The sequence below is a fragment of the Capra hircus genome, chromosome 22 (assembly GCF_001704415.2).
Source record: "Capra hircus breed San Clemente chromosome 22, ASM170441v1, whole genome shotgun sequence".
Lineage (NCBI taxonomy): Eukaryota > Metazoa > Chordata > Mammalia > Artiodactyla > Bovidae > Capra > Capra hircus.
This window is the reverse complement of record NC_030829.1, coordinates 57,703,684-57,729,398: the sequence shown is the minus strand read 5'-3', so window position 1 is coordinate 57,729,398 and position 25,715 is coordinate 57,703,684. Positions and strand designations below refer to the sequence as shown.

The window sequence follows — 25,715 nt, the reverse complement described above, 5'->3', positions numbered from 1 at the left end:
AGGCAAGGTTAGCAGCCAGTTCTTACAGTCTCAAGACAGAAAATTCCTGCTGGAAGGCTGGCATTAGGTGGTTAGTTGGGGCGTCCCTGTGGCTCAGATGGTACAGACTGCCTGCGATGCAGAAGACGTGGGTTCGATCCCTGGGTTGGGAAGATCCCCTGGAGGAGGGCAGGGCTACCCACTCCAGGATTCCTGCCCGGGGCATCCCATGGATGCAGGACCCTGGCGGGCTACAGTCCGCGGGGTCACAGAAGAGTCGGACACGACTGAGCGACAACCGCTTCAGAGCAGCGCAGGCTGAGTGCCGGGGTGAGCATTCCTGCCTGGTTTGCAGTCAGGAGGCCTGCTGGCGGTCCCCAGGGGGCTTTGCAATTGTGACGAAAGGGCTCCGCCCGCCTCGGAGGGGACCTTGGTTCTGGGCTCTGCTTCTGTGGCCGTGGGGCGAGACTCTGCAGTAGACTGAAGAGGGGACAGTTTGCCTCAGGGCGCAGGAGTCCCTGAAAGTGTGGGCAGTGGAACTCGAGCCCCTGAACCCCTGGTCGGCTTCAGCGGCTTCTAATAATAGGACTCGGCCAAGCACCTGGGCCCAGGGGGGTCATCTGATCGAAAGCGCCGCGGGCCCACCGGAGGTGCTGCCCGCCACGCGCCGGCACCAGGCGCCCCCGGCACTAACACCCTGGTCGGGCTCTGATCTCCACGGCCCGGGGGCACTGAACGTGGGGCGCCTGTGAGAGACCAGCCCTGCCAGCACGGGGCCACGGACACTGGGCCCTCAGAAGGGACAGCCGTCAGGACCCCGAGGCCAGGGTTGGCGTCGCCACAGCTGGCCTCGGGAACTGTGAGCCCAGCCCGCTGGTACAGATGGGAGAACCGAGGCGGGGAGACCGGCTGGCTGCCCTGGGGTCATGGGGCAGGGGGACATCTGGGGCGGCATTCACGCCCACTGGCCCAGCCGCCTTTCTGAGTGTGCGAGGTCAGGGGGCTTGAGGGGTCTTTCCCCCACTCCCGAGACCAAAACAAAAAGTAAAACCCAAAAAACAACGCTTCTGCCTAACTCCTGACACAGACACAACGCTGGAGTAAAACCTCGCTCCCCGCCCCTTCCGGGCACCGAACCACGTGGCCGTGTTCGTGTCCTGGTCCATCCCTGACTACCTGTGTAAACTCCGTAACCTCTCCGCTTCCAGCACCCCTTTCTGCTCCTGGCATGACGATGCAGCCACCTCCAAAGCCGTTGGGGGAATCTGGAAGGGAATTTTTTTTTCTTTAGGTGGCTCAGTGGTATGGTAAAGAGTCCATCTGCAATGCAGGAGGCAGAGGTTCCATCCCTGGGTGGGGAAGATCCCCTGGAGGAGGAAATGGCAACCCACTCCAGGATTCTTGCCTGGGAAATCCCATGGACAGAGGTGTCGCTAGAGAGTTGGACGCTTAGCGACTAAACAGCAACAACTCGTTAATTTGCAGCACTGTGTTAGTTTCAGGTGTAAAGTGACGTGATTCAGTTATCTGCACACGTGCTTGCTTTTTCTGATTCTTTCCCACTGTAGCTTATTACAAGATACTGAGTACGGTTCCCTGTGCTATGCAATGAGTTAGTCGTTCAGGTGTGTCCGACTCTCTACGACCCCACAGACTGTAGCCCTCCAGGTTCCTCTGTCCAGGGAATTCTCCAGGCAAGAATGCTGGAGTGGGAAGCAGTTGCCTTCTCCGGTCCTATACAGTAAGTCCTTGTTGTTTATTTTATGTATCGGTGTGTGTGTTAATCTCAAACTCCTAATGCATCGCCTCATCCCCTTTGGTAACCATAACTGCGTTTTCTATGTCTGTGAGTCTATTTTTGTTCTGTAAATAAGTTCATTGGTATTCTCTTTCTTTATTCCACAAATAAGTGATATCATACGCTATTTGTCTTTCTCTAATCTCTAGGTCCGTTCACATTGTTGCCAATGATATTATTTCATTCTTTTTATGGAAGGTTCCCTTTTCTCCGCACACTCTCCAGCATTTATTATTTGTAGACTTTAAAAAAACAAAACAAAACTTTTTGGGGAGTCTTAGTTGCATCCTGTGGGATCTTTCTTTGTGGCACGTGGGCTCCAGAGCCTGCAGGCTGGGTGCTTGGCGGTACACAGGCATGGCAGGTGAGGCCCGTGGGGTGCACATGGCACATGCCCAGCAGTTGCCTGGTTCCACAGGCTCTGGAGTTGCATGGGCTCGGATGCCCCGTGGCCTGCGGGGTCCTAGTTTCCCGATCGGGGGTGGAACCTGCATCCGCTGCATTGCAAGGCAGAGTCTCAGTTGCTGAACCACCAGGGAAGTCCCTAGACTTTTGAACGATGGCCATCTTGATGGGTATAAGGTGATATACCTCATTGGAGTTTTGATTTGCATTTCTGTCTGACAGTTAAGGATGTTGAACGTCTTCTCATATGTCTGTTGACCACCTGTTTGTCTTCTCTGGAGAAATAACTATGTTTTCTGCTAAGACTGATGGGATGTTTTGGGCGTTTTTTTCCCCCATATTAAACTGTATGAGCTGTTTGTATATTTTGGAAATTAATTAATTGATTCTTTGTCAGTCACATCGTTTGCAAATACTTTCTCCCAGTCCCTAGGTTGTCTTTGTTTACAATTTCCTTTGCCAGACAGAAGCTCTTAAGTTGGATTCACTCACTCACCAAGTCGCTTCAGTCGTGCCCGACTCTGTGCGACCCCAGAGACGGCAGCCCACCAGGCTCCCCCGTTAGGTCTCATTATTTATGTTCGCTTTTATCTCCATTACTCTAGGAGACGGATCCAAAAATACCCTGCTGCGGTTTACGGCGGAGTGTCAGGCTGATGTTTTCCTCTAGGAGTTTTACAGTATATGCTCTTATTTCGAGGTCTTTACTCCATCTTGAGCTTTTTTCCATATATGGTGTTAGAGCGTGCCCTAGCTCTACGCGTTCTTGCCTCCTCTGTTGTGTGTTAGCTGACTGCAAGTGTGCGGGTTTATTTCTGAGCTTTCCATCCTGTCGCACTGAAGGTCACGTCTGTTTTCTGTGCCGCTGCTCCTGTGTTTTGAGACTGCAGCTTTGTAGAACAGCCTGAGGTCAGGGAGCTTGATTCCTCCCTCCCGCCCCTTTCTTTCTCAAGATCGCTCTGGCTAACTTTTGGGGGTCTTCTGTGTTTCTATACAAACTGGAAGGAAGGAAAAAAAACCAGTTGTTCTTGTTCTGTGAAAAACGCCGTTGGGAATTTGAGAGGCACTGCCCTACCTCTTTTGAACTGTGGTGTTGGAGAAGACTCTTGAGAGGCCCTTGCACTGCAAGGAGATCCAACCAGTCCATCCTGAAGGAGATCAGTTCTGGGTGTTCATTGGAAGGACTGATGTTGAAGCTGAAACTCCAATATTTTAGCCACCTGATGTGAAGAGATGACTCATTTGAAAAGACCCTGATGCTGGGAAAGATTGAGGGCAGGAGGAGAAGGGGGTGACAGAGGATGAGATGGTTGGACGGCATCACCGACTCCATGGACATGGGTTTGGGTGGACTCCAGGATTTGGTGATGGACAGGAGGCCTGGCGTGCTGCGGTTCATGGGGTCACAAAGAGTCAGACACGACTGAGCGACTGAACTGAACCGCCCTGCCTCTGCAGATTGCCCTGGGCGGCGTGGTCATCTTAACAAAACTGAGTCTTCCAGTCCGAGAGCAAGGTAGACCTCCCCATCTGTTAGAAGCAGCCTTGCAGAGCACTCAGACATGCTGGGCTCACAGCCAGGCTGTAGGACCAGGGTCTCCTCTCCGTCTTGCTGGTCCAATCCACACCTCCTTCCCATCTCAGATGTTTCCCTCGCCTGTCCCCGCCCCCAGCACTAGGGAGAACCACAGTGCTCTGAGCACGTCTGACCCCAGCCACGCTGGTCCAGCCACGCAAACGCACCTGGTGTGAGCCCGGGCCTGCCTGCACCCCTCCCAGACACGGGGCTCACGCCATCCCGCGGAGCTGATGGCGCGGCGGCACTTGCTCTGCCCACGCAGAGCCGTGGTTCCCCCAGCCAGGTCCATGCTGCCCCCTGGGATCCTCCTGCCCTGGAGGCCCTGGAGAGACTCAGGGGCATCCCTGGGCCCCCGCCCCCAGGCGAAAGGGGCTCCATGCAGCAGACCCACTGCTCACCCATGTCAGCGGCTTCCCCTGCACACAGGATAAAATCCGTAGTCCCCAGCCAAGCCTCACTACTGGGCCCTGCGACCTCCAGCCCTGCACCCCTCCCTGGCCTACTTTCTCTTCCTGGGCCCACCAGGCTCTGTCCACCGGGGGTCCTTGCACTTGCTGTGTCCTCTGCCTGGACACTGTTTCTCCACATCTGAGCATAAATGTCACCTTCCGGCTCCCTGAGCTAAACCCGCCCCTCCCCCGCCCCCCCCCCCCGGTCACCTTACCCTTTGACCCTCTGTTGTTCCAGCCTCCAGGGCCTCCTGTCCCTCCTGGAATCATTAGTGGCCCACTCACTCGTTCACTGTCTTCCATGAGAATATAAGCCTCCCGCATGAACACAGGCCTTCGTCTGTCTCGTTTATGCTGTTGGCCCAGGTGGGACACTGAAGTGGTGTGTGTGCGCTTAGCTGCCATCTGTGTCTGAGTCTTTGCGACCCCATGGACTGTAGCTCACCAGGCTCCTCTGTCCATAGGATTCTCCAGGCAAGAATACTGGAGTAGGTTGCCATGCCCGCCTCCAGGGCATCTTCCGGACCCAGGGATCGAACCCAGGTCACCTGTGTCTCCTGCAATGCAGGTGGACTCCTCACCTGCTGAGCCAGCGAGGAAGCCCGAGCACGTTACTACTTCCTGAGTTCACGAATTACTCAAGAGCAGGTGAGCTGTGACAAGATCCAAAATAAAGATGACTCTTGCCAGGCTGGGATGTTCCTCCTTCGTTTTTTTCCTAAAGATGTTTTTTGGATGTGGGCCACTTTTTAAAGCCTTTACTGAGTTTGTTGCAATATTGTTTCTGTTTTATGTCTCGGCCGTTTGACCGTGAGCCCTGTGGGGTCTTACCTCCACGGCCGCGGACAGAACTGGCAGACTACACTGGAAGACGAAGCCGTAACCGCGGACCACCGGGTGGGTCCCTCTTATTTAAGCTGACGTATATTTAACTTCTGTGCAGAGTACATCATGAGAAACGCTGGGCTGGAAGAAGCACAAGCTGGAGTCAAGATTGCCGGGAGAAATATCAATAACCTCAGATATGCAGATGACACCACCCTTATGGCAGAAAGTGAAGAGGAGCTAAAAAGCCTCTTGATGAAAAAGGAGAGTGAAAAAGTTGGCTTAAAGCTCAACATTCGGAAAACGAAGATCATGGCATCTGGTCCCATCACTTCATGAGAAATAGATGGGGAAACAGTGGAAACAGTGTCAGACTTTATTTTTGGGGGCTCCAAAATCACTGCAGATGGTGACTGCAGCCATGAAATTAAAAGACGCTTTTTCCTTGAAATGAAAGTTATGACCAACCTAGATAGCATATTCAAAAGCAGAGTCATTACTTTGCCGACTAAGGTCCTTCTAGTCAAGGCTATGGCTTTTCCTGTGGTCATCTATGGATGTGAGAGTTGGACTATGAAGAAGGCTGAGTGCCAAAGAATTGATGCGTTTGAACCGTGGTGTTGGAGAAGACTCTTGAGAGTCCCTTGGACTGCAAGGAGATCCAACCAGTCCATTCTGAGGGAGATCAGCCCTGGGATTTCTTTGGAAGGAATGATGCTAAAGCTGAAACTCCAGTACTTTGGCCACCTCATGCGAAGAGCTGACTCACTGGAAAAAACTCTGATGCTGAGAGGGATTGGAGGCAGGAGGAGAAGGGGACAACCAAGGATGAGATGGCTGGATGGCATCACTGACTCGATGGACATGAGTCTGAGTGAACTCCGGGAGATGGTGATAGACAGGGAGGCCTGGCGTGCTGCGATTCATGGGGTCGCAAAGAGTCAGGCACGACTGAGCGACTGAACTGAACAGAATACCTCACTTACAACATTATGTGAGTTTCTGAGGTACACCAGACTAATTCAGATATATACACAATAGATACAGATATTCTTCTTTAGATTCATGTCATTATAGGTTATTACATGATACTGAATGTAATTCCTAGAGTGATTTTCTAGAACACTTGATTATCTGTTATATGATCAGTGTTGGTGTTCGGTCGCTCAGTCAGGCAGATGGTTGAGCTTTAAGCCAACTTTTTCCACTCTCCTCTTTCACTTTCATCAAGAGGCTCATTCATTCTTGCTTTCTGCCATAAGGTGGTTCATCTGCATATCTGAGGTTATTGATATTCTCCCGGCAGTCTTGATTCCAGCTTGTGCTTCATCCAGTCCAGCATTTCTCATGATGTACTCTGCATCTAAGTTATAAGATGGCAATATACAGCTTGACGTACTCTTTTTCAATTAGGAACCGTTTTGTTGTTCCATGTTTTCTAACTGTTTCTACCTGCATACATGATATGGCAGATTATCATGCAAAACGCTGGGCTGGATGAAGCACAAGTTGGAATCAAGATTGTGAGGAGAAACAGCAGTAACCTTGGATATGCAGATGATATCATCCTATGCAGAACGGAACTTAAGGCAATCTCTTGCTGAAGCGTTGAGAAAGGAGAGTGCGAAAAGCTGGCTTAAAACTCAGCATTCAAAAAACTAACATCATGGCAGCTAGTCCCATCACTTCATGGCAAATAGATGGGGAAACAACGGAAACAGTGACAGACTATTTGCGGGGGCTCCAAAATCACTGCAGATGGTGACTGCAGCCATAAAATTAAAAGACGCTTGCTTCTTGGAAGAAAAGTTATGACCAACCTAGACAGCATATTAAAAAGCAGAGACATTACTTCGCCAACAAAGGTCCATCTAGTGGAAGCTATGGTTTTTCCAATAGTCACGGATGGATGTGAGAGTTGGACCAGAAAGAAGGCTGAGCGCCGAAGAATTGAAAAAGTTGGCTTGAAGCTCAACATTCAGAAAACGAAGATCATGGCATCCAGTCCCATCACTTCATGGGAAATAGATGGGGAAACAGTGGAAACAGTGAGAGACTTCATTTTGGGGGGCTCCAAAATCACTGCAGATGGTGACTGCAGCCATGAAGTTAAAAGATGTTTGCTCCTTGGAAGAAAAGTTATGACCAGCTAAGACAGCATATTAAAAAGCAGAGACATTACTTTGCCAACAAAGGTCCGTCTAGTCAAAGCTATGGTTTTTCCAGTAGTCATGTATGGATGTGAGAGCTGGACCATACAGAAGGCTGAGGGCCGAAGAATTGATGGATTTGAACTGTGGTGTTGGAGAAGACTCTTGAGAGTCCCTTGGACTGTAATGAGATCCAACCAGTTCATCCTAAAGGAAATCAGTCCTGAATATTCATTGGAAGGACTGATGCTGAAGCTGAAACTCCAATACTTCGGCCACCTGATGAGCAGGACTGATTCATTTGAAAAGACCCTGATGCTGGGAAAGATTGAGGGCAGGAGGAGAAGGGGACGACAGAGGATAAGATGGTTGGATGGTATCACCAACTCAGTGGACATGAGTTTGAGTAAACTGGGAATTGGTGATGGACAGGGAGGCCTGGCATGCTGCAGTCCATGGGGTCACAAAGAGTCGGATATAACTGAGCAACTGAACTTGAACAGAAATCTGCATATAAGTTAAATAAGCAGGGTGACAATATACAGCCTTGATGTACTCCTTTCCCCGTTTTGAACCAGTCCGTGTTCCACATCCAGTTCAACCTGTTGCTTCTTGACCTGCACATGTTTCTCAGGAAGCAGGTAAGGTGGTCTGGTACTCCCATCTCTTGAAGAAATTTCCACAGTCTGTTGTGATCCACAGTCAAAGTCTTTAGTGTAGTCCACGAAGCAGATGTATTTCTGGCTCATCTGTTAATCCCAAGCTCCTATTTTATCCCTTCACCCCATATTTCTCCTCTGGTGATCATAAGTTTGTTGCCTATTTCTGTTTCGTAAATAAGTTCATTTGTATCCATTTTTCTAGATTTTACATGTGATGGATATCACGTAATATTTGTCTTTGTCTGACTTACTTCACTCGGCATAGTAATCCACAGGTCCATCCATGTTGCCACAAGCGGCATTGTTTCATTCTTTTCTGGCTAGTAATATTCCAGTGTGCGTGTGTGCGTGTGTGTGTGCATGTGTGTGTGTGCCTGTGTGTGTGCATTGTGTATGTGCATGTGTGTGTGTGCCTGTGTGTGCGTGTGTGTGTGCGTGTATGTGTGTGTGCGTGTGTGTGTGCCTGTGTGTGCGCGCGTGTGTGTGTGCATGTGTGTGCGTGTATGTGTGTGTGCCTGTGTGTGCGTGTATGTGTGCGTGTATGTGTGTGTGCGTGTGTGCATGTGTGTGTGTGCCTGTGTGTGCCTGTGTGTGTGCGTGTGTGCGTGCATGTGTGCCTGTGTGTGCATGTGTGTATGTGCATGTGTGTGTGCCTGTGTGTGCGTGTGTGTGCGTGTATGTGTGTGTGCGTGTGTGCATGTGTGTGCGTGTGTGTGCCTGTGTGTGCGTGTGTGTGTGCATGTGTGCGTGTGTGTGCATGTGTGCGTGTGTGTGTGCATGTGTGTGCGCGTGTGCGCGCGCGCATGTGTGCGTGTGTGCGTGCATGTGTGTGCGCGTGTGTGTGCACGCGTGTGTGTGCGTGGCATCTTCCTTGCCATTCAGCTGTCAGTGCACACTTAGGAGGCATTTGGGTCTTGGCTATTGTAGGTAGTGTTGCAATGAATGTTGGGCTGCAAGTGCCTTTTCGAATTATGGTTTTCTCTGGTTATATGCCCAAGCGTGGGATTGCCAGATCATAGGGTAGGTGTCTTTTTAGCTTTTCCATAAAAACCCGAATACTTTGCTCCATAGTGGGGGCTACCCTTGCACATTCCCACCAAGAGTATAGGAGGGCTCCCTTTTATCCAGGTCTGAGCTACAGTCGGGCTACAGTCCTCGGGGTTGCAGAGAGTCGGACACGACTGAGCGACTTCACCACTGCGAGTGGCGTCTTTAGGTCCCAATGTCCCAGTCCCCTCTGCCCCAGCCTTGCACGTGTTCTCTACGTCTGTGTCTCTATTTCTCCATCACATAAAAGCTCCTTTTATCATTTTGGGGGTTCCACATAGGAACATCATACAATGTGGGTTTTACTCTTTCTGAAGGACTATGCTCTGTTTGACGGTCTCTAAGCCCATTCACAGCTCTGCCAATGGCACGATTCGGTTCATCTTATGAACACCACCCCACTGTACATACGACACACAGCGTGTTTGTCCATCACCCTGTTGTTGAATGTCTAGGCTGCTTCCATGTCTTGCTTTTTAAATAGAGTTGTGTGAACACTGAGGTGCCTCTATCTTTCGGAATTACGGTTTTTTACAGGTGTATGCAGTAGACATTGTTAAGAAACCCATTCTGACTGCTGCGAACTGATACCTTATTTTAGATTTGATTTCAATTCCTCTAATCATTTTCAGTGTTGAGCATATCGTCATAGACTTTCTACTTATATAAAAAGAGTGAGCAAACTACCTCCTGAAATTGACGCCAGGGACTGTGCAGGCTGTGACTTTTCCAAGCTCCTCGAGACCAGAGGTTTGGACCGGCATCCTTTAGGAGCACTGGGGACTCTGGTCCCAGCCGGAGCCAACCAGGCCGTACAGGTTTAAGAGGGGGCTCAACTGAGGGCACCCTGCCCGGCTGCCTGGACCCCAGCCCAATCCGGCTGTGGCACCAAACCCTGGCCAGGGTCAAGAACAGGACAGGATCACAAGGCAAAGGGCTGAGGCCATGAAGTAGCCACTGCTTGTCTTGGCTTCCCTTTCATTCCCTGATGCCAAAGCTCTGCTGGAGGACAGCCGACTTGCCGAGTTGCTTCTTGTCAGCGCCTGATTGAGGTATTTCGTATCCAGGAGTATATCTATTCTATTCTTTTTGGATTCTTTTACCACAGAGATCATTGCAGAAAGTGGGGCAGAGTGCTGGACACGGGTGTTTGCAGAGCACTACAGAAACGGGGGAAAGGAAGGAAGGAATGAGCTAATCCTGCGGATTATCCCTCAGAGTTTCAGATTTCTGTTTGTTAGAGACACAGATGTCCGTGTATACGTGGAAGGAAGGAGATAACCCTTTTGATTATCTATTACAAACGCAGACTGCCGTGTCTGTGTGAGTCCCGACACCCTGGTTAATATCGGACCCTTTAATTTTGGGGGGTGCCCTTTGGATTCTCGGGGACTCTTTTTGGTTGTAAATAACTTGTTTTGCGTCAGTGTTTTCATTTCTCCCCGAAGGGGCAGGATACGGTCTTGTCGCCCTCTGCCTGGCTGACTTCACTTGGAGAGTGAGCCTTCAGACGCCGCCCAGTGGCAGCATCTCACAGTGGCAGTGGCGTTTCTCACGGCTGAGTGCTCGGGCGCCACGCACATGTGCCACAGCGCCCCAAGGCTTTATCCGTCGGGGCGTACTCTGCATTTCCCTGTCGTGGATGTTGTAAGCAGCGCTGCAGTGCGTGTTGGGGTGCGCGTTTATTTTTGAATGGTGGGTTTTCGGGGGTACAGGCCCCGCTCTGGGTGTGTCACACCCCAGGTTTAGCGTCTCTTGATATTTTTTTCAGGCACTGGGAAACTGTCCATTAGATTGGAGTTGCCCGTGTACATTCCCGCCAGGAGTGGAGGGGGCTTCCCTTTCCTCCAGACTCTCTCCCCCATTTATCATCTGCAGACTTGTGAGGATGGCCATTCTGACTGGTGGGATTGGATTTCTCATCATTTGGATTGGCTTGCCTGCACGAATTAAGGAGACTGAGCATCTGGCCCTGTGGTGGAGTTTTCGGGGTTTTCTTCTTTTTCCTTCAAGTGTGTGAAGATTTACCTGTGCCAGTTGGCGTCTTGAGTCACTGTGTTTGGAAATTATTTCTGCAGTAATCACCCCAGGGCATGTTCCGAGGGCAGCTGTGATTAAGGGCACCTTAATCTATGCAGCTGTGTCCTTTAAGCTTTAATCTGTCAGAGATTTTGCTTGTTCTGTGTTTTCATACTGTATGTAGGGTGACAGTGAAGGATCGGGGGCAAGTGTCTTTGAATGACAATTTCTCAAGATACAGGCCCATGTATGGGAAGGTCAGATCCTAAGGTTAGCCTCTCTTGATAGTATTTGTGTGTGTGGCATTTTGACACTGTCCATCACACTGGACCTGGCCGATGTACACTGTTACCCACAGCGTAGGGAAGTTCCCTTTCCTCTGCTATCTCCCACATTTAATGTTTGTAGGTTTTGAGGATGTCTGTTATGACAGGTGAGATGTGAATTCTCTTTGCTCTTTTGATTGACATTCCTACAGTATTAGGGATGCTGAGATCTTGTTCTGTGGTGGATGTTGGGGTATTTTATTCCTTAAAGGGTATGAGGATAACTGACCACTGGCATTGGGCTTTTTGAAAGTCAGGAGCTTTGTGAATTTTTTTTTTTTTTTTTGCATTACTTAGGCAGGATGTCGGAGAAGGCAATGGCACCCCACTCCAGTGCTTTGCCTGGACGGAGGAGCCTGGTAGGCTGCAGTCCACGGGGTCGCACAGAGTCCGACCCAACTGAAGCGACTTGGCAGCAGCAGCAGCAGCAGGCCTTGTGGGTGAGAGGACCAGGAAGCACCAGAGCGCAAGGTGTAGTTACAGAAAGTGTCCACACGATGGCAGCACCATCCATGCCCAACTCTATTCCTGGGCCAGTTAGTGAAAGTGAAAGTGAAGTCGCTCAGTCGTGGCCGACTCTTTGCGACCCTTGGACTGTAGCCCACCAAGCTCCTCCATCCATGGGATTCTCCAGGCAAGAATACTGGAGTGGGTTGCCATTTCCTTCTCCAGGGGATCTTCCCGACCCAGGGATCGAACCCAGGTCTCCCACATTGCAGGCAGACGCTTTAACCTCTGCACCACCAGGGAAGCCCTTAGAGCCGAACAGCCAGCTAGAGCCGAGGGCAAAGTGGGACTCCCAGGACTGAGTGAGAGTGGGATGTGCCCGAGGACGCACTTTAGGGCTTCAGCCTCACTAATTCTTCCCCCTCAAGCTGCTCACCTCCCATCTCAGAACGAACGCCAGCCTTGGACACAGCACCCTGCTGAGGGCTTCGGTGGCTGCACACACAGGAACGAGGCTTGGGGTGCGAACCCAGGTCAAGTGCAGGCTCGGTGACTCTCCCGCCACGGTCCCAGTGGAGACTCAGGTCTCAGCCCGAGCAGAGGACACATCGGAAGTTAAAGGGCTTGCTCCCCGAGGCCACTCTGCCAGGCCGGCCCGACCTAGCTGCAGGGCAGACAGGGTACTCCAGCCGGCTCAGGCGCCAGGGACAGCGGAGCAGCCCAAGGCAGGGAGGGCGGAGGGGCTGGAAGAGGCATTTCCCTTCCCTTTCATGCCACCCACGTGCTGTGGTTTGAAGGTCCCGCCAGCGTCTGTTGGAGGAGAGGTGATCTGAACAGCGGCTCGTGCTCTGAGCGCACACCAGCCTGATGCAGGTCTCCGGTCTCCAGGACGATATCGATCCTATACTCCTGGGGCGTCTTTGGCCACAGAGCTTATTTGAGAAGGTCTAGCAATGTGCTCCGGTCCTTGTAGTTTCTCTCTCCCTGATACAGGCCTCTCCGCATATGAGGAAAAACGGATGGACATCATCCTTGTAGATGATGTACTCAAAATACCACCTACTGAGATTAGGTTCCAGATACAGGTTTCTCTTTTTCTATGGAAGGAAAGAACAAGGGAGGCAATTCTCAGGGGTTGTCTGTTAGATACCGGTTGCTCTCGGTGTGTTCCATCCTCCTGACTCACATCCAGCCCTTCACTGTGTATTTCTGACCCTCTGTTAGTGTTTAATTCCCAGACTCTATTTCTCAGTAGTAAATTCATCCTATTGTATGACTTTTCTTATTTTTATTAGAGAGACACCCTGTGGTGTCTTTGGCTGACATCTTATAGTGTGTGATCCTTACAGGTCCGTATCTGTGGCTACAGGTGGTATAATCTCATTCTTTCAGCGGTGGGTTTCTTTAGACTGAGATACAGTCCCTCGACTCTGTATAGCAGTCTTCTCCTAGATTTAATCTGTCAAGGAGACGCGGTTGGTTCTGTGTCTTACGTCTGTAAAGACTGCTGCAGGGAACGATCAGCTGCTCGTGTGTTTTGGAATGATGGTTTTCTGAAGATACAGGCCCATGTGTGGGAATATCTGATCCTAGGCTTACCTCTCGTGAATAGATTTTTGCATCTGGTGACTGTCCATTAGGAGATCCCTGGCCAGGTACACTCTTCCTGACAGAGCATGGGGGTTTCATTTCTCCTAGGCTGTCTCCCACATTAATTGTTTTGAGGCTTTGGAGGACGTCCATTCGGATGGGCCGGCTGTGATTTCTTGTTGTCATTTTGATTGGCATTCCCACCGTGATTCAGATGCTGAGCCTCTTGTTCTGTGCTGGATTTTGAATTTTCCCCTAAAGGGTATGAGGATAATTTGCCCCTGGCGTTGACTTCTTGAGTACCAGTTGTGTTGGGAATTTATTCTTGCGCTATGCCCCCGCCCCTGCCCCCAGAGCTTTTCCTGAGATCAGCTGTTTTAAGAGTCCCCCAGGCCTTGTGGGTGAGAGGACCAGGAGGCGCCAGAGCGCAAGGTGTAGTTACAGAAAGTGTCCACACGATGGCAGCACCATCCATGCCCAACTCTGATTCCGGGGCCAACTAGAGCCGTGGGGTCAGTGGACTTTCTGGACGGTGAGTGACAGCGGAACGTGCCCGAGGACGCACTTTAGGGCTTCAGCCTCACTAATTCTTCCCCCTCAAGCTGCTCACCTCCCATCTCAGAACGAACGCCAGCCTTGGACACAGCACCCTGCTGAGGGCTTCGGTGGCTGCACACACAGGAACGAGGCTTGGGGTGCGAACCCAGGTCAAGTGCAGGCTCGGTGACTCTCCCGCCACGGTCCCAGTGGAGACTCAGGTCTCAGCCCGAGCAGAGGACACATCGGAAGTTAAAGGGCTTGCTCCCCGAGGCCACTCTGCCAGGCCGGCCCGACCTAGCTGCAGGGCAGACAGGGCACTCCAGCCGGCTCAGGCGCCAGGGACAGCGGAGCAGCCCAAGGCAGGGAGGGCGGACGGGCTGGAAGAGGCATTTCCCTTCCCTTTCATGCCACCCACGTGCTGTGGTTTGAAGGTCCCGCCAGCGTCTGTTGGAGGAGAGGTGATCTGAACAGCGGCTCGTGCTCTGAGTGCACACCAGCCTGATGCAGGTCTCCGGTCTCCAGGACGATATCGATCCTATACTCCTGGGGCGTCTTTGGCCACAGAGCTTATTTGAGAAGGTCCAGCAATGTGCTCAGGTCCTTGTAGTTTCTCTCTCCCTGATACAGGCCTCTGCATATGAGGAAAAACGGATGGAAAGAACCCCCCTCCTTCCTTCCTCATACACACAGAAATCTCTGTCTAGCCTCTAACAGACACCTGTAATCAATACTGCAGAGAGGATCTGCTTCCTTCCGGATATGCACTGAAAATCGTGTGGCTAGATAATGGACCAGCACGTGATGCTCAGCTCGGTGCTCGACCTTCTGCAACGAGCTCTGTCCAAAACAGACTAGACTACACAGACTCTGTGGAAAAGCCATGCCCGAATCAGCCGGCTGGACACCGAGGACACGTGCACCGCTACAAATGGACCACTGCAGAGCGCATCAGCTGGACGCGAGAGGGAGGGGCGCAAGGAAGGAAGGAAAGGGAAGGGAAGCCACGCCTCCTTTCTTTCCTCCCGCCTCCCTGACTTGGGCTGCGAAGCCCACCCTTGGGGCCCTGGGCTGGGCCGAGTGAGGGTCCACACAGCCTAGCAGCCCGAGGACACCTCTGCTGCCTGCTCAGCTCTGCCTCGGCCTGGAGTTCTGATGGCATCCGGGCAGTGAGGATCCTGGAGGCTGGAGTCACTTGGCCTCCGCCTCTCCGGTGCTGGGCTTCCCAGCGCGAGCCTCCTTTCTGACAGTCCAGCTTCCTGGGCAATGAGCAGTCTCAGCAGGGCACAGGGGCCCTCATCGAGATCGGTCTTGAAGGGGCCCGGTGGCGACGTTTTAGGGGCAGTAACGAACACGCGTCCTGGGGTGTTTGCTAACGCACATCCCACACTCACTCCCAGCCCAGGAAGCTGCCTTTCCCTCTAGCTTGATGGCCTAAGAACCAGAGGCGGGCACGAAGAAGTGCTGCCACCTTCTGGACATTTCCTCTAACAACAACTTTCCCGCATTTATTTTCCCTTCTGATTCAGAAGGCCTGGGTTGTGTCAATAACCCCTATTCTCAGGAAATAGCCTGCAATAGATAATGCCCCCCAAAAACCGAATCTCAGCTGACTTTCAGGAAGTCAATTTGAAGAGGTAAATATGCTCACACTGGTGATAGACAGAGAAATAAGTAAATAATCCATACCCCAAGATGCTCAAGATCCCTAATATTTAAGAGAATGCCAAGCAAACCTACAAAAGAGGGGTCACTCCTCCAAGCAGGAGGTCCATTCATTAAGTCTACAAACAGTAACTGCTGGAGCGACCAAGGAGGAAAGGAGCCCACCTACACTGTTGTTGGGAATGTACATTGCTAAGAGCCACCGTAAGACGCTCTCTGACATCACACTTACAGCAGAACAGGCCCCTGATCTGCCATTTTCTCTCCTGGATGTATGTCCAGAGAAAGCTCCAGCTGGAAAAGAACGCACCCCAACCTCCATGGCGGCACCGTTTCCCTGCACCCACGCACAGCAACCAGCAAACTGTCCACCCGGAAACGAGTGGAAAAGGAAGCTGTGCTAGAAACAGACGACGGACTGTGAGCCAGAAAAGGGATGGGATGTGCCACTGGCAGGACCATGGGTGCACCCACGGAGACCCTCCACCAGCTGAGCTACTTCACACAGAGGAGGCCCAGGAAGACTCGCTATCACACGCGGATGGGGTCGGGGCATAGACGGAAGAGACCGGCTTTGCAAACGACAGAGTGGCTCAGAGGCTTCAGCCAGAGGAGTAGGCTTACAGAAGCGGAGGAGACGGTGGGGCGGCAAGGGAGGAGGCCTGGATTGACATGCACAGAAATACATATGTGTGCATGTGTGTGTGTGTGTAACAGATAATACAGAAGGGCCTGAGATTCAGCACATGGAACACTCCTCAAACTTCTGGAATTCTCAACAGCAAAAGAATCCGAAAGTGAAGAGATATGCTCTATGCATAAATCAAGGAGAGCAAACCAGTCCATACTAAAGCAAATCAGTCCTGAATATTCACTGGAAGGACTGATGCTGAAGCTGAAACGCCAGTCCTTTGGCCACCTGATGCAAAGAACTGACTCACTGGAAAAGACCCTGATGCTGGGAAAGACTGAAGGCAGGAGGAGAAGGGGACGACAGAGGATGAGATGGCTGGATGTCATCACCAACTCGATGGATGTGAGTTTGAGTGAACTCTGGGAGACAGTGATGGACCGGGAGGCCTGGCGTGCTGCAGTCCATGGGGTTGCAAAGAGCAGGACACAGCTGAGCGACTGAGCGGAGCCGATACGTCGAGTCAAGCTGCTGTGCATCGAAAACAAACAACAGTGTAAATCAACTATACTCCAACATGTCGTAAAAATGGAACTGCGAAAAAAAAGTGATAAAAGAAAAGGCCTTGCAGAATGCTCTGTCCTCCTTGTCTTGGGCTGCTTGGTATTACGTCCCTGGAGCCTGAGCCAGCTTGGGTCCCATGGCTGAACTGCTCTGGGGCTGAGAGGCCTGGCGTGCGTGGGCTTGTAACCGAGCCCCACTTTGCTCCTGGAACACGTCTGTTTTGCTCCCGATACGACCGCAGTCTCCAGATCTAGGTAGACTGACCTACAGCTAAAGCAAGCCTGGTACCCCTGAGCGACGGTGGGCCTTCTGGCCAGGAATTTAAAAAACCTCACGAAGCCTCTGTGTGCCCTGGTGTCAGGTCCCCACCTCAGCCTCCCCGCTCCAAGTTACCCCTTCTATGAATCACCAGCCACTGAGGAGGCCGTTTTTTCAAGGCTTGGGATGTTTGTTTTCTCTCGGGTTGAATCTTAAGGGGGCATGAGTGGTGAGACGCAGGCCGGTAGTTCTTTGCTCAGGCGCGTTCTTCATGAAGAACACATCCCCTAAGGCTCTAGCTCCCCCAGTAAGCACAGGAGGTGTAAAGAAAGGCTACTCATGGGTGTTGCCCATAACAACTTTAGTGTGTCAAAGTATCGGGATTACAGTATCTTTTCCTGTATACTTTTGTCTCCTTTGTCGAAGATTAATTGATGAGATGCTTGTGGGTTTATCTGTGAGCCCTGTATTCCCTTCTATGGATCTATATGTCCATTCTACGACGGGGCACGCTGCTTTGATGACTGTAGCTTTGCAGTGCTGTGTAAAGTTTGGGAGGCTTATGCCTTGTCGTACGTTCTTTCTCTTTGGGATTGCTTTCTGCAATTCTGGGTCTTCTGTGGTTCCATAAAACTTTTAACAATTACTTTCCCTCGTGTTGTGAAATACATCATCAGTAATTGGGAGAGGTATCGCAAGCCAATGATTTATTTTTTTAAAGCAGACACCCTAATCCAGGTGGTTGTAAATAGTTTAATTTTTTTTAAAAATCACCCCAACAGCAATCTCCCACCCAACCCCCAAGTCATTGCAACTTGCGGGGGAGAGGTCTGTACACGTGTCCCCAGACAGACCCCAAATGGCCTTTACAATTTGGCGCCGCTTGTCACGTTGTGCTTCCCAAGAGCCCTAAGAAAACCCCTTGTAGAAAAATACTTTACAAGGAATACACTCTAATCTCAGCCAGAGAAAAATACAGCTTTTAGGGGGTGGGAGGGGCACGTCGCGGGGGGCTGTACTGAAAATGCATAGGCAGGCAGGACGCTCGCCGGGAGACGGGTGTCAGGAAACGTCGATTCTGGGGTGACCAGTCCCCGTGAGAAGACAGAGGAATATTGCATATGAGAAGGCCGGCCGCAGCCAGGAGGCTCACCTGCGGGGCCCAGCTACAGACGTCTGGGGGAGTGGCAGAGGCCTCGGCCCAAGGATGGGGGTGCTGGCCGGGTTCAGGGCGCGTCTTCCTCCAGCAGGCAGAGCTGGCTCTGAGACCACCCCCACCCTAATCGTGCAGAGGGGTCAGCCCGGATGGGGCACACGGCAATGCGCAGTGACCCAGCGTGCAAACAGCACAGCTCTGGGGTCCTCACCAAGCCCCTTGAGGGGAAGAGCGTTATTCTGGGGACACGGGGGTGCGAGGTGGAAGGTGCGGGAGGGTGGCGCCTGTTTTCCTGGGACCCTGTTAAGAGCTGGGCAGGGTCCAAGCCCGGCCGGAGAACTGGCTGAATGCTTTTTGCCCACCTCCATCCTCGGGGTGGGGTGGGGGCCCCAGCCCTGACCTCCAGGTAGATGTCCCGGGCCCTTCTCCAAACCCAAAGGTAGCGGAACGTGAGGAAAACCATTTTAAGCGATGCTGGTGCTTCCAGATTTTCAAGCAAGAATCAACTTCCCTCCACGACCCCTTTGGACGCTGTCGCCCCCAGGAGTGAGGAGGAACGGCCTGTCTCCCCCCGCCCCTCCAGTCTCTCCATCTGCTTCTGTCCCCTCCTCCACTGACCTGGTGAGGAGCTGGATCCCCTCACATGTATCCTGTTTCCAAGGTTCCCCATCTTCACGGTCACAGCAGGTGGAGGGAACACCCCTGGGTCTTCGGTCCGAAAACGACTCCCTCCTGCCCTGAGGGGCCTGGGCTGAGAAGGGTGCACTCGTACGGAGCAATGGCCATGTGTCCAATGAAAGCAGCGGGACAGACGGACAGCCTGAAGCCTGCTTTGTGAAAGCTCACCCAGCGGGCCCAGAAATGCGATTCCAAGTCGCAGAGGCTTCGACCAGAGTCTCAGAAATGGAAGAACTGCTCAGAGGGCCTGGGATTTGAGATGCCCCGGCTCCAAGTCTGCTAAGTGCGGCATGGGAGGGTGTGCCGGTGAGCCCTGGACCCAGATTCTGGAGAGAACGGGGTTGGCCCCTTCCGTCTTTCCTGGCGGGAGGCCGTCCAGATCAAGTAGCTCCCAGCCTCACCCTAGATGCTCCCCTGAGGGGAAACTAACCATCCCTGAGAAGCTGCACATCCCTGCCTGTGACCACGCAGCTGGGATCGGCTCCTCTTGCTCACCTCCTGAGACAGGGAGTTCACTCCTGCCCTGAAGTCACTCGGCTCCAAAGCTCTGCTGGGCGATGGCTCCCTGCGTGGCGCTGAGCTGTGCCCACACTGGATGCTCTTCCCAGGGGCCCTGCAGGGACCTGGAGTAGCCCCTTTACTCCTGGCTGAGCGACCTGCCTTCACTTCTATTGGGTGCCCCATCCCACCCTGGCACATCTCAGAGGCCCAGTTGGAGAAAGACCTCAGTGTCACTGGAACAGGCCCAGACCCGTGCCTCCATAGATCTGGAGGACAAAGTCCGATCCGAGCCTGCCCGATGACAGACGGACGAGCGGGTGGCCACTTCTCCAGTCTGGCTGCAGGCGTGGGAGCCAGGATCTTCCTGGATGTCCAGATCACAGGCCGACTTCAGAGCATCCGTGGGCCGCTGGGGCCGGGCGCTCGCGGGGACCGGCTGGTCTGGGCCAGCGGGTTGCGGCTGACGATCAGCTCCACGACATCGCCCGCGTCGGCCAGGAGCGGCACGGCCAGGCAGCAGTCAAGGTCCCGCGTGCGGACGTGGTTGACCTGCACAAACACACCCACGGGGCAGACGGCGCCCACTCAGCCTGCGCTCAAGCGGGTGAGGACTCCCCAACACAGACCCTGCCCGGCCTGGACATGTGTCATTCTGCACACTGGCACAGAGGCGGGCACTCCCACTTAACTCTTTTAACCCTTCCATGCACCCTTCACCCTCCAACAACCTGCACCTTCTCTCTGTTTGTTAACATCACAAGCAGACCACACGCTGAGCCTCCTGCCCAGCAGGGGCATGAGCAAGGGGGTGCCCACTCACATTTCCCAGACTCCCTTGCTGTGAGATCGCATGACTTAGTTGCCATGGAGTCTGGGGCACTTCCTAGAGGGTGGACCCTCCCCGAGCCCAGGTGGAATAAGACCCGCGGTGGACGCATAGGAGACGTGACAAATAAATGTCCACGTGCATTAAATCACTGAGATCTGGTGACTTCTCTGTTGGTCCAGTGGCTAAGAATCTGCCCGCTGATGCAGGGGACCTGGGTTCAATCCCCGGTCCAGGAAGATCCCACATGCCACAGGGCAACTAAGCCAGCGTGCTGCGGCTACTGAGCCAGCGTGCTGCGGCTACTGAGCCTGCGTGCTGCGGCTACTGAGCCTGCGTGCTCCGGCTACTGAAGCCACCAGCATATCCTACAGCCTGGGCTCTGCAACGAGAGAAGCCATGGCAGTGAGAAGTCCATGTGCCCCCACTAGGGAAAGCCTGAGCACAGCCACCAACAGCGAGCACAGCCAAAACGAAAATAGAAATATTTCAGGCAAGCAGTACTTAAAAACCACTGGGATGTGGGCTTGTTTGTTACCGCAGCATAACTTAGCCTAACCCCACTGATATAACTGTGCGGTCAGCCCCTTCTCTCAGATGAAGCAGCTGGCTCTCAGAGATGGGAAGCCACCTGCCCAAGGCCACTCAGCCAGGGTAGACGTTGGGCTTTCTCCCCGTCCTGGGGCTAGGGAAGACTACTCCATCAAAGGTACCCCAACCCCGGTGTTACCTGGAGAACCCGGTCAAAGGGCCGGAGACCCCCACGCTGGGCTGGCCCATCAGGGCGCACGCTGTGGACGTAGACGCCCTTTTCCAGGAGGCCGTCGGAGACGCTGAAACCGAAGTCACTCCGCACGGGGTCCTTGTGCAGCGTCACCTGGGAGCCGGAGGAGGGGGCCTCTGGAGCCCTGACCTTCCCCCAGCATCCCACAGGTGCCCGAGTCCCTTGGGCTGGCATCGGATGCCTCTCGGACTCAGCCCCAGCCCACCTGGATGCCCCCCAAACCTCTGGGGCCCCTCAGTGTGCAGCACTCAGTCACCGCGGAAGCCACAGGAACAGAGTTCCCTTACACTCCTTTCCAGTCTTCCCACTTCCACACCAGAACAGCGTCTCCACAGGGTGCCATGTGCACTCCCAGCCTCTGACACTTCCCATCGCCCTGCCCACCAAAGAGCTCAGAACCCTCTGAAGGCGATTATGGGGCGAGAGGTCTCTTTCCTCCTGCGTATTTTATTTTCCTAGACTGTAGCCTAGTTGACAGAAAGGCTGGCCTTTCCTTTAAGTAGTGATATACATGCACGCATACACAGATATGGGCTTCCCTGGAGACGCTAGTGGTAATGAATCCACCTGCCAATGCAGGGGACGCAAGAGACGCTGTTTCGATCCCTGGGTCGGGAAGATCCCCTGGAATAGGAAGTGGCAACCCACTCCAGTACTCTTTCCTGGAGAATGCCACGGACAGAGAAGCCTGGCGGGCTACAGTCCATGGGGTCATAGAGAGTTGGACTCGACTGAGCGATTAAACCACCACTGCCACACATATATATACACACACACGACAAGCTTACATATTGTGTATACTCACACACACAATCACTTAAGTGGGATAAAAGTGAGTCCACTTAAAGAAAAGCATCACAAGTGTGTGTGTGTATGTGTGTGTGTGTGTGTGTGTGGCAGGAGTTGGGGAAAACTCTCCCTTCTACCTAATCTTGTGTGTTACTGGTGGAGGAGAATGAAGCCTGGAGAGGAGTGGGGTCCAGCTGGGCCGCATCAGGACATGCACCCTGGCCCCCCGCGCACCCCGAGCCTCAGCACCCACCCTGTGCACCTCCACGGGCGTGGGCAGCAGCAGCTCCTGTGTCTCTTCAGGGGAGGCTCGTAGCTCCCGGCTCCTCCTCCAGGGCCCATGGCCGGGCCTGCCCTCCGGGGCCACGCTCTGCACGGTGCCTGTCATGATGGATGCCTGAGGGGACACAGCCCTCCACTCAGACGCTTCCCGCTCTGTCTGCCATCAGCAAACTTTGGCAAGCGTATCCGAAACAGTTACTAAAGCTGATCACATCCTTGGCCACCAAGAAAGAAGTCTTACAAACACTCCCAAGAGTTAGGATCAAACTGAATGCACTTTCCCAACCCAGTGTGAACGGGTTTTAAAGTTGGCATCAAAAAATGAAACCAAATATATGCAGTTCCAAAACCAAACACCTCACTTCTAGAAGTGTAATTAAAGGGCTTCAGTAGAAATCACAATGGAAATTTTTTAAATATTAGGAATTGAATAGACCTTAAAAGTACCACAACTTAAAGTTTATGGGATGCAGTCAAGCAAGGGCTTACAGGTAAATCCGTATCTTTAAACGTTAGGAAGCAAGAAAGGCTGAAAATTAAGGAGTTGAGAAACCAGGAAAAGTATCAGGACTTAAAACACAAGCAAAGTAGAAGGAAGGGGATATGGAAGCGAAACGCGCAAAAGGGGCAGAAAAACACCAATGGAGCGAGAGCGAGAATGCGTAAGCCTGAGACTTGACTGAGGAGCCAAGCACCTGGCAAGACTAACAGCAAACAAAGCTCAGTCAGAAATCCAAGGAGCAAAAGCACGGCACGAAGCACAGACACAGTGCAGATCACTGATCTCGGAGCGGGCAGGCGCTCCAGGAGCGACCCGTGAGGACCCCGCCTGCGTCTCCCTGGCAGCCTGCCCCAGCATGGGGGACGCAGACCTCACTGCAGCCACGCTCACCTCCCAGCCCCGCACTGCCTGCTGTTACCGATGCTGACATCCAGAAGCTTCCCCTGGGCAGGCTCACAGCCATGTCACACCACTGTTCTGCACACACACACACACACACACACACACCACACACACACCCCTGCCCTTCTGCATCGACATGTGCACACCCGGACACACGTTGCGACAACATGCTGCACTGTGCATGCCTTAGCATGCTTACACGCGTGCACACACATGCTCCAAACATGCTCGCAGCTGCACATGCCCGGTCGCACGTGTGCCCATCGTGTGCGTGTGCAGCGCCCTCCCCCGGAAGAGGCCAGTGCGTGCATTCACACACACTGCACGGGAGCACAGTGCCACCACCGTGCTGCCTCCCACGGGCACACGCACCTCCAGCTCCCTCAGCAGCTCCGACTGACCGCACGACTCCAGGTCTTCGAGGGCCTCCCCAAACGTGCGCCAGAAGCCCTCCTCGCGGCCGGGGCCAGGGGCTGGGCTGCAACGTAGGAACCAGAGAGCGTCAACTCCCAGGGGCGGGCGGGCGGGCAGGGGTCTGAGGCGTCTTCCAGGCCCTGGGGACCCTGCGCTGGGCTCAGGGGGGGCCAGAGGGTGGGCAGGCGGGCGGGCTGGAAGGCAGGTGTCCTCGGCGGCAGTGCTGGGGCCCCAGGGCAGTGGCTGGTGACACAGAATGGGGGGGAGACGCAGTGAGGGGCCACCGGGACTGGCGGTGAGCGGCTAGAACGGGGGCAGATGAGACGGGGCGGAGAGCGGTGACACAGGACGCCTGGGGAGAGAGACAGACGGACAGACAGACGGACAGAGAGACAGACAAGAGAGGAGATCCATGGTGCAGCCCTGGAGGACAGCCCCTGGCCTCCCCTCCCCGCCCAGACACAAAGCGTCACAGGACAGTGACAGACGCAGCTGGAGCCGGTGTGGACACGGACGGATGAGGATGGAGGGTCTGGGCTGGGGAAAGGGCCACCCCCACGATTTCTATCACAGGAGGTCAGGCCCCTTCTCGGCTCTAGACTCGGGCCCCATCAGAACTCAACAAGCCTGTTTCCTGTTTCACTGCCTGCAACACCCTTCGCTATCGACACAGCCCCAGCCGTTATCAAGTGTGCCGTGGTGTGCAAAGCACTCTCTCTCTCTCCGGAAGGCACCCAGGCTTTCATCTCCTGGGGAGCCGCCAGGACGATGATACAAAAGGGGCGGCCCCCTTGCCTTCCCATTTCAGAGATGAGAAGACGGAGACTGAAGGCCGTGCGCTGCGTTCAAGTCCATGCTACAGGCGCACCGAGCCAGGCCCTCTCCTGGGAGCAGGTCCAAGCTACAGGCGCGCCGAGCCAGGCCCTCTCCTGGGAGCAGGTCCAAGCTACAGGCGCGCCGAGCCAGGCCCTCTCCTGGGTGCAGGGCCATGGAGTGGACTAAGGTGAGGGCCCTAGTCTCACGGCGTGTGTGCATGAAGCTACCGGGTGCCAGGCTGAGTTAGCGGTGCCACGTAGAAGACTCGACAGCCAGGTCATTAACAGGGAGACCCAAGGTGGCCAGAGCTACCAGCAGGCTCATGTGCACGGCCATGGGTTTCAGCAGAGGGACGCAGGCCTCTTCCTTATGAGACTCAGGGAAGCCTGCCGTGGGCAGGGGACCTTGAGCCTGGTCTGATGGATGAGCAGGCGTCGGCCCAGAAAGGGGAGGGGATGGCACTCTCGGCAGCAGGCACGGCCGGGTGGAAAGCACGGAGGTGGGAAGAGGGCAGCTGGGACTCCCTGGGATCGCTCCTCACAGGAGCAGTGGGCAGCTGAATTCCCCCGAAGATGCTGCCACAAACACCATCACACCCACGGCCCAGGGCTGGCGCTCGTGACCACAGCCACCCCGGGGGGCCACTACCATCTGGGCCAAGTCGGGAGGGTCCAGATTCAACATCTCAGGTTCTGAGAAGAGCGGATCGCCAGACATGGAGTGGGGTAGGGGAGTCAACCAGGCTGCCTCCCTGCCCCCCACCTGGGCCTCCTGAAATGGAGACAGCTCTGCTCCACACTTGCTCTCCTCCCCCGGGAGGTGCCTCTCCTGGGGGCCACACAAGACTCATCCATCACACCCACTGCCCAGGCACAGGGACCAGCTCCCTAAGCCCATCCCAGCCGAGAGGCCAAGCCTGCCTCCTCCCCTGGGGTGCCCCCCACCCTCCACAGACCTAGTGGGCGGCTCCCAGTCCTCCTCCTCCTCCTCCTCGGGGAAGCTCTCATTGGCAGGGCCTGGGGTATAGCTCGTCCTCCGGGGCTCGGTCAGGGGGGGACTGCTTCTCAGCCGGCTGGACCGCCACTCCTGAGGGGTCACGGCCCGAGCTGCCGCCTGTGGAGTGTAGGAACCTGGCCGGGGGGAGAGAGAGGGCGTCGAACATCCTCTCCATGTGCCCCGCTGGCCCTCCTTCCTGCCCCACCTCCAGCCTAGCGGGGTGGCCTGGGAGAGGTCTTTCCCTCTGGGCTTGCTGGACCACCCAGGCTCCTACCCTAGAACCCCGTGACCATCAGCAGAGTGAATGCCAGACCTCCAGGACCCTGTCCCAGCTCCATGGGGCTCAGCGTGGCCAAGCCTTGCCTGAGAAGGGGTCCACTCTTGACCATCCCCTTCCCCCTGCCCTGAAGGTCCTGCCCTGTGGGGTGACGCTGACCCAGGGCTGCAGATGGGGAAGCTCAAACAGAGCAGGCAGACACGCAGTGAGGGGTGACCAGGGCCAACAGCCCCTGAGACTACCTCGAGGCCTCATCCCACTTCTCCCTGAGCTGGGCCTTGGGGAGTCCCCTGCAGTTCTGGGTCACAGAGATCACAAGATTCAGACGTCCCCCAAGGCCGCCCATGGGTCTCCACTTGCA

General features: G+C 54.1%; 1 protein-coding gene across 3 annotated transcripts in view; it reads right to left on the bottom strand.

Moving 5' to 3' along the window:
* The window catches only part of GRIP2 (glutamate receptor interacting protein 2), a 44,603-nt gene continuing 36,514 nt past the window's right edge, over window positions 17,627-25,715 (bottom strand). For 2 of the 3 annotated variants that reach the window (XM_018038426.1, XM_018038427.1), the window contains 5 exons: window positions 25,037-25,211; window positions 23,224-23,329; window positions 21,919-22,062; window positions 20,823-20,969; window positions 17,627-19,815 (listed from right to left, as the gene is read on the bottom strand). In XM_018038426.1, the coding sequence (XP_017893915.1) occupies window positions 19,657-19,815; window positions 20,823-20,969; window positions 21,919-22,062; window positions 23,224-23,329; window positions 25,037-25,211 (731 nt within the window). In that variant the 3' untranslated portion in view covers window positions 17,627-19,656. Of the gene's footprint in view, window positions 19,816-20,822; window positions 20,970-21,918; window positions 22,063-23,223; window positions 23,330-23,377; window positions 23,618-25,036; window positions 25,212-25,715 lie in introns of those variants that run through there. The other variant, XM_018038428.1, reaches the window with a different exon arrangement.